At 33.8% G+C, this 9,453-nt stretch overlaps 1 protein-coding gene across 14 annotated transcripts in view; it reads right to left on the reverse strand.

The window, feature by feature from the left end:
- The window catches only part of DLG1 (discs, large homolog 1 (Drosophila)), a 294,073-nt gene that overhangs the window by 191,720 nt on the left and 92,900 nt on the right, over window positions 1-9,453 (reverse strand). For all 14 annotated transcript variants that reach the window (XM_014545303.1, XM_014545309.1, XM_005873176.2 and 11 more), the window contains one exon: window positions 3,009-3,173. In XM_014545303.1, coding sequence (XP_014400789.1) covers window positions 3,009-3,173 — 165 coding nt within the window. The remainder of the gene's footprint in view (window positions 1-3,008; window positions 3,174-9,453) is intronic.

Below are 9,453 nucleotides of genomic sequence, written 5' to 3' on the forward strand. Positions count from 1 at the left end.
AGAAACATTGAGCTGCCTCCTGCACACTCCCCACTGGGGATGTGCACGCAAACAAGGTACATGCCCTTGACCGGAACCGAACCCGGTACCACCGAGTCCGCAGGCCGACGCTCTATCCACTGAGCCAAACCGGACAGGTCAGTTTTTTTTTTAAGAGGCTACTAATCTGATAACTGACAGCGTAACTAAAATAAAAGATATTTCATTGTGGAACTTCCTAAAACATTTGTGCTGGTTCTCAAAAAAATTAAAAACAACAACAACATTAAAACTTATGTCAAAACAAAAGTTTTTTTTAAATATTTGATTTTCTAATAAAGTTAAAAGGACCCTAACCATTTTCCTATTACCCACACACTCCTAGTCTATCTCAATCCTTAAATAATTATTTTTTGAGGTACCTGCCACAGTAACCTATGCATGAAATAGGAAAAGCAGGAAGAAATTCCCCAAACAGGGCAGCTTTACTAATTTGTAAATTATAACCGTATCAGTATATAGTATGTCAAATGTATCAAAAACTTTGAGAAAGTTCATATGCTTCTGACCAAGTAATGTGACTCCTAGAAAATAAACTCTAAGGCAGTGGTTCTCAACCTGTGGGTCGCGACCCCTTTGGCGGTCGAACGACCCTTTCACAGGGGTCGCCTAAGACCATCCTGCATATCAGATATTTACATTACGATTCATAACAGTAGCAACATTACAGTTATGAAGTAGCAACGAAAATAATTTTATGGTTGGGTCACAACATGAGGAACTGTATTTAAAGAGCCAGAAGGTTGAGAACCACTGCCTAAGGAAATAAACCAAACACTTTTTATGTCCAAAGATTATTTACTGCAGCCTTCTTTACAAAACATAGTAAAAATGGAAATAACAAATAGCAAAGACCAGAAATGTTCATCAAATTATGGTACAAACATACCATGTAATATTTCTGAAGTTTTAAAAATTTTAACATAGAAAAATGTGTATAACAAGCTTATAATAGGAAAAAAGGCTTCAGGTTTAATTTCTAAGATGTCTAGAAATTCTGGATAACAAAATCTTGTTTGGAATACTGCTTTATTTGCCTAGAGTGAGCATTTTATGCAACAGCAGAGAACTAAGGCTACATCATATATTGTTTAAATTTTTATTTATCGATTTGAGAGATTTTTTTTGTTGCTCTATTTATTTATGTTTTCATGTATGTTCCCTGACTGGGGATTGAACCTGTAACCTTGGAGTATGGAGACAACACTCTAAACAACTGTGCAACTTGGCCTGGGCTCATCCATCATATTTTAAGAGGCTATATAAAATACTTCATGCTTGCTGGCTCATTGTCTGCTTGTGCCAGAAGCTGCATACTTATGAAAATAACTACCAAAATACCAAGAAATTGTGGAGTAGTTGGGTGTGTGCAAACTGGCTTTGCATAGTTTGTAACAATCAGAATGACCAGAAATTCAAAACATCAGAAACAAAAGATAAATACCTGGCAGGGGTTTTCAAATAAAGTAAGAAATAGTTTATATAATTTCAGTCAAGAGAAACAGGCATAGGCTGATAAAAACAGCATATAAAGCAAGCAGGAGTGATCAGAGTTCAATTGTTTTAAGGTTCTTATGTTATTTAGAATGAGGGTAAACGATATTTATTGATTTTAGATTTTTCTGAAGTTAAAAATGTGTATTAAAACTTCCAGGATAGCCATTAAAGGAAATGAAGCAGAATAAAAAACTTCTAGGCTAATAAGAAAAGAATGAGATGAGAAAATATAATCTAAAATAAGACATGAAAGAAGTGTCTCTTATGTTTAAAGATTAAAAAGCGTATTTCTAAGTAACTCATAAGACAAACAAAAAAAACCATAAAGAAAATGTTAGATGACAAAAAACATTACATATTAAAATTGGGAGGATACAGCTAAAGTGCTATGTAAAAGAAAATTTACAAACTCAAATACTATTAGAAAAGACTGATAATGCAATAAACAACCTATTTAAGAAACTAGAACAAAAAGCCAAACTGAATAAACTCAAAGAAAGCAGGAAATAAAAAAATAACACAATAAAAAAGAGAAAAGGAGAACTGTGTCCCTCATTTAGTCTCCCAAGAAAAGATCAAGAGTGCTTCAATCAAACACAATCTTCTATTGATATGTAGATTATCCACACATTTATATTTATATATTTACATAAACAGGTGCATATATGTATGCATATGTATGTAGGAAAACAAGGGGGTGAGATGGCAGCACAGGAGGAGGGACACAAGAGAACGTTTTCCAAAAAGGGATGGTTCTTTGAAAACAACCACTTGGAAAATAATCTTGGTGTTGCCCACAAAAATGTGTATACACAATCTATGTTTTTAACAGCACTTTTTATACTGGTAATAAACACCTCAATGTTCATCAAAAGTAAGATAAATTATAGTATATTTACAAAATAGAAAACTAGAACAATGAAAATAATGAGTCTCAGAATATACATAATGTTAAGCAAAAAATGCAAGCTGAGATTATATACAGTATAATTCTAATTGTATAAAGTTCAAGATAGGCAAAATAAATAATACACTGATCAGAGATCTAAATATGTGATAGACTTTTATAAGAAACCAGGATTGTGGTTATTTCTGAGAGGGAAGGCAAGGTAATGGGATCAGGTAAAGCCACATACTGAACTTCAAAGAAACTGTTAATGTTTTTTCTGTACCTAGTAATACTTAAAATAAGTGTTCAAAAATATTTCAATGTGTGGTATTTGAATTATAATAGTTATTTCCTTCGTAGGAATTTTTAAGCTTAAAGGTAGTATCCCTGATAAAATTCATTTATAAAATATATCTTTAAAAATGTTCTTAGAATGCTAATAAATATTATAAAATTCCCTATAACTACAAAACCAGGAAAATCAAGGAGAAGGAAAACCTATGTGAAAGAATAGTTCTTTCTGAGCATGAGCTATACTAGTAACGTAAGTAATATATAATTCATAGCAACAAAATGATCTTACCTTTATTGGTGAAATATGAGAATGAGAAACAAATCCATGGACATTCTCAATTTCTGACAGGTTTTTCTCTGAAATATGAACCAATTCTGGACCTATCACCTCATTAGTGATTTGTGGGGAAATGTGCTCTTGAGGAGGTGTATCTTCATCCCGATACCGGTATTTCTGTAAAGTAAAGAAAATTGTTAAATATGAAGAGGTCCTGAGAAGCAAAGTGAATTCAATTAAATCACAGTTTTCATAACTAGCAAATACTCAATAATATTTAACTGTATGAAATGTATTTTATGGCTTAACACACAGAGTCTGAGAGAAATTGGCCTCCGTTTTAAAGTCATGCCAACATTTAAATGAAATTATTAGATTAAAAATAGTTCAGATTCTGAAAAGATGGAGTAGCAGGAAGCCCCAGGAATCTGTCTCTGTACCTACATAACAACTGCACAGGCAGACTATGATGTAACTATTTTGGAAATGTGGAGTCTGTTAAAGGCTTATAACTTCCAGGGGAAAACTTGGATGATAAATTGAGGTTAATTTTGGTCAACTTCACCACTTCTATTCAACACAGTAATAGAAGTCGCAACCAGAACAATAAGGCAAGAAAAAGAATTGAAAGGCATCCAAATTGACAAGGAAAAAGTAAAACGATCTGTTTGTAGATGACATGATTTTATGTAGAGAAAATCCTAAAGACTTGGCAAAAACAGTTAGAACTAATGAATTCAGCAAAGTAACAGAATACAAAGTCAATACACAAAAATAAGTTGCATTTCTGTACACAAACAATCTAAAAAGAAAATGACAAAAACAATTCCATTTACAACAGCATTGGAGAAAATAAAATAATTAAAAATGAACTTAAACCAACAAGGTGAAAGACTTGTACAATGAAAACTATAAAACTGCTGCGAGAAATTAAAGATGACAGAAATAATGGAAACACATCCCACATTCATGGATTAGAAGACTTCATATTGTTAAGATGTCAATAGTACTCAAAGCAATTTACAGGTTCTAATCAATCCCTATCAAAATCTCAATGACATTATTTTCACAGAAAGAGAAAAACCCAATTTAAAATTCATTTGGAATCTCAAGGGATCTGAATAGTCAAAATAATCATGAAAAAGAACAGAGCTGGAAAACACAAATTTCCTCATCTCAAAACTTGATTACAAAGCTGTAAAGTAAACCCTCACATTTATGCTAAAAAAAAACACACACACAAAAAAAAACATTTGGCAAGGGTGCTAAGACCATTCACTAAGGAAAAGACAAATGTTGCTGGGAAAACTGGATATCCACATGCAAAAGAATGAAGTTGGACTCTTACCCTAGCACCATATACAAAGATCAATTCAAAATGGATTAAGGATCTGAATGTAAGACGTAAAACAATAAGACTCTTAGAAGAAAACATAGTACAAAAACTCTACGATGTTGTGTTTGGCCATGAATTCTTAAATACGACACCAAAGACATAGGTAACAACAACAACAAGACAAACTGTACTATAGAAAAAAACTTTTAAAAATTGCACATCAAAAGACACTATCCACAGAGTAAAAAGGCAACCCACAGAATGGGGAAAATTATTTGCAAATCATATACCTGACAAGGTATGAATATCCAGAATATATAGAGAACTCCTGAAACTCAACAACCAAAATCAAACACACAATTCAAAAATGCCAAAGTGCTTGAATAGACATTTCCCCAAATTAGATATACAAATGGCCAATGAGCACAGGAAAAGATGTTCAACATTACTAATCATTAGGAAAATGCAAATCAAAACTACAATGAGATACCATCCATACCCATTAGGAGGGCACCTATCAAAATAACAGAAAACAAGTATTGGTGAGGATGTGGAGAAACTAAAACCTTTGTGTACTGTTGGTAGGAATATAAAATAGTATGTCAGTTCCTCAAAAAATTAAAATACAATTACCATATTATCCAGCAATTTTAAATCTGGGTATATATACCCCAAAGAATTGGAAACAGGGTCTTGAAGATTATATATATATATCAATAAATAAATGTAAGACCTAAAACAATAAGACTCTTAGAAGAAAACATAGTACAAAAACTCTATGATGTTGTGTTTGGCCATGTTCATAGCAGCATTAGTCACAATAGCTAATACATGGAAGAAACCCAAGTGTCCATCAACAGATGAATGGATAAACAAAATGTGGTATATACATACAATGGAATATTATTCAGCCTTAAGGAAGGAAATTCTGCACTATGTTACAACATGGGTGAACCTTACGGGCATTATTCTAAGTGAAATAAGCCAGTCATAAAAAGAAATAATTTATGATTCCACTCATATGAGGTACTTAGAGTAGTCAAAATCATAAAGACAGAAAGTATAATGATGGTTGGCAGAGGTTGGAGGAGGGCAAAATTTTGAGTTATTGTTTACAGGTATAGAGTTTCAGTTTTACAAGATGAAAGAGTTTTGGTGATGGATGGTGGTAATGGCTGCACAACAATGTGAATGTATTTAATACCACTGAACTGTAAACTTAAAAATGGTTAAGCTGGTAATTTTATGCTATGTGTATTTTACCACAATTTAAAAAAAAGAAATTTAAAACCCTGAATATTTATTTGTCTATTTCTTCCCCAATGTTAGCTGAACACTGTATCTCTAAAGATACAGTTGTTTAAGTGAAGTAAATATGAAAAGCTAAAGTTGTTCTGGTTTTCTTATTCAGTTAATTTGTACACAAATGAAAAAAATTCAGCCTTTTCAAATCTAATTAAAAATTAGTCTATTAAATAACATTATTTATCTTTTATCTACAAAAGAATCCCTTTCTTGCTGTCTCTCATACATACATATAATTCTATGCAACCTATTTTCAAAAGATTAACATAAGAAAACTAACTCTATCTCACACCATACATAAAAGTAAAAGATAGTATAAGACCTGGGAAAAAAATTAAAGTGCATGTTTCTCAAATCAGTCAGATGGGGAATATGTATGCATAAACACAAAACCAAACAAGCTAAAATATGCACCCTTCACCAAATAAGCACACTCACAAACTAACAAACAAACAAACAAAAACAGACAAGGCACAACAGTAAAAAGAATTTATAACAACAAAGAATCATTAACCACTATAAGCTGCTTCTATAAATCATATTTAAAAAAGTCAGCAAACATAATAAAAGAATATTCACAAAAGGCATACAAATGGGTCAGTAAACTTATAGAAAAAACATGCCAGCATTCAGAGAAATGAATATAAATCATCACATTCCTGGTAAAGGTCTTTTTCTGGTGGGTAGTTTGGCAATATGTTTCAAAAGCCCTGAAAATGTTTCTACTTCTTGATCCAGTAATTCCACTTCTAGGAATTAACCACAGAGGTAGCTATCGGTGAGTAGCTTAAATATTTGTTGCATATATATAAACAGGTACATTATAAAATATTTTTAAAAATCTTTACTATGAATTTGACTATGAACTTGGTATCACTTTTTAAATAACTCCTTCGGTAAAATGTTACAATTACATGGAAAACGATGAGGCTCACATCAACATTAGTTAGCTTAAAGAAATCTGTTTTTATATTATTTTCAAAACCACTGAAAAGAATTTTCTAACTTCATCCTGAGTAAGGCCAAAATTAACATAAACACACTCACAAAACAACACAGTTTATACACTCAATTGAGTGGAAGCAAAATCTAAGTACTCTTATTTATACCTTAGTACATATAAGGAAGGAAACTTAATACCATCTTTTCAAACTTTATAGATACTTACATGCAGAAGGATATTCACTACAGTATAGTCTTAAAGGAGCCCTGGTCGGGTTGTCAGTGGTTAGAGCATCAGCATGTGGAATGCAGGCTCTCGGGTTCAATTCCCAGTCAAGGGCATGTACCTTGGTTGTGGGTTCCCCAGCCCCATTGGGGGTGCATGCAGGAGGCATCCAATTGATGTCTCTCTCTCACATCGATTTTTTTTTCTCTCTCTCTCTTCCCACTGCTCCCTCCCTTCCATGCTCTGGAGAAATCAATGGAAAATGTATTCTTGGGTGAGGATTTAAAAAAAAAAAAAAGGAAACAAGCTGCCTACCAATAAACCACTCCCCCCTCCCAAAGGGCTATATAAATTATGGTACAATCATCCTAGGAAATATGTAGAGGTTAAAGTGGGTAAAATCAACTACTACTAGGAAAAGATGAAGACCTAGACTACTGAATGAGAAAAGCATCTTTCAAAGCTAACACACACACGGTTTCAACATTTCAAAGCAAAGCCATAGTGTATTTATGTAAATGTATACATGTATAAACATTACATGTATATACATATACATTATGTGTTTATGTGTATGTATGTACATGTACATATATTTATCTCCATACAAATGAATGTACATATGTAATTTGGGGGATTCTGAAAGGACAACAAAAAATGGTTCATTCTGAAAAAGAAAAATCCCTAAAAAATTATATATATAATTAGACTTTGATCCTTTTTAGTCCTTATAATTATTGAAAACCCCAAGGCGGTTGACCTGGTTTCCTAGTAAAATCACTCCATTCTCATGGTGTCATTTAATGTGGTTCTTTGGCTTCTGTATTTCTGCAAATTGGCAGCTGAATGAATTAGCAGTTTGATCAGTCTCATGTTCAATCCTTTTGACAAGACAATATGGTACTGTGTTCTTTAATCAAGAAGCACATAATATCTGGTTATTTCTTTTTTAAAAAATAAATCTTTATTGCTGGAAGTATTACATGTCCTTTTTCCCCCCACTGACCCCCTCCAGCCTGCCCCTGCCCCCGCTCCCAGACCCTCACCGCCTCATCGTCTGTGTCCATGGGCCATGCATATATGCATACAAAGTCCTTGATTGATTACTTCCCACCTACCCTCCCCCACCTTCCCTCGGGGATTCTGCACTCTGTTCCATGCTTCCAGGTCTCTGGATCCATTCTGTTCATCAGTTTTTTTTGTTACTTAGATTCCACATGAGTGAGATCATGTGATGCTTGTCTTTCTTTGACTGACTTATTTCACGTAGCATGAAACTCTCCAGGTCTCTTCATGCTATCTCAAAGTGTAAGAGATTCTTCTTTTTTATTGCTGCGTAGTATTCCATGGTATAAATGTACCACAGCTTTTTTATCTACTCATCTACTGATGGGCACTTGGGCTGTTTCCAGGTCTTAGCTATTGTGAATTGTGCTGCTATGAACACAGGGGTGCATACATTCTTTCTGATTGGTGTTTTGGGTTTCTTAGGATATATTCCTAGAAGTAGGATCACTGGGGCACATGGCAATTCCATATTTAATTTTCTGAGGAAACTCCATACTGTTTTTCATAATGGCTGCACCAGACTGCATTCCCACCAGCAGTGTACTAGGGTTCCCTTTTCTCCACATCCTGACCAGCACTTGTCGTTTGCTGATCTGTTGATGGTAGCCATTCTGACAGGTGTGAGGTGATACCTCATTGTCATTTTAATTTGCATTTCTCTGATGATCAGTGATTTGGGGCATTTTCTCATATGTCCCTTGGCCATCTGTATATCCACTTTGGAGAAGGGTCTATTTAGGTCCTTTGCCCATTTTTTAATTGAACTGTTTGTCTTCCTTCTGTTAAGTTGAATGAGTTCCTTATATATTTTGGATATTAACACTTTATTAGATGTATCATTGCCAAATATGTTCTCCCATACAGTGGGCTCCCTTTTCGTTTTGTTTATGGTTTCTTTTGTTATGCAGAAGCTTTTTATTTTGATATAATCCTATTTGTTTAGGAAACTAAATCCTACCTAGTTTCCTTTGCCTTAGGACCGTGGTTGGCAAACTCATTAGTCAACAGAGCCAAATATCAACAGTACAGAGATTGAAATTTCTTTTGAGAGCCAAATTTTTTAAACTTAAACTATTTAGGTAGGTACATTGTTATTAACTTAATTAGGGTACTCCTAGGGCTTAGGAAGAGCCACACTCAAGAGGCCAAAGAGCCGCATGTGGCTCGCGAGCCGCATTTTACCGACCACTGCCTTAGGAGATGTATCTGTAAACATATTGCTAGCAAAGAGAGATGTCTGAGATTTTGCTGCCTATGGTTTCTTCTAGGATTTTCATGGTTTCACAACTTACATTTAAGTCTTTTATCCATTTTGAGTTTATTCTTGTGTATGGTGTAAGTTGGTGGTCTAGTTTCATTTTTTTGCATGTGTCTGTCAAATTTTCCCAACACCATTTATTGAAGATGGTTATTTCTTTTTGTGATGCTAGCAGCTCTCGATACTCAATGACTAAATCAATTCATTCACTGGGTATTACAAAATGGTGACAAACTAATTCTATTAGTTTGTTTTAATTTATTAAATGGGTCCTATATAATAAAGAGGTAATATGCAAATTAACCCTCACGCCCTCACAAGA

This window comes from Myotis brandtii, unplaced genomic scaffold (genome assembly GCF_000412655.1).
Source record: "Myotis brandtii unplaced genomic scaffold, ASM41265v1 scaffold4, whole genome shotgun sequence".
In the NCBI taxonomy this organism is placed as follows: Eukaryota; Metazoa; Chordata; class Mammalia; order Chiroptera; family Vespertilionidae; genus Myotis; species Myotis brandtii.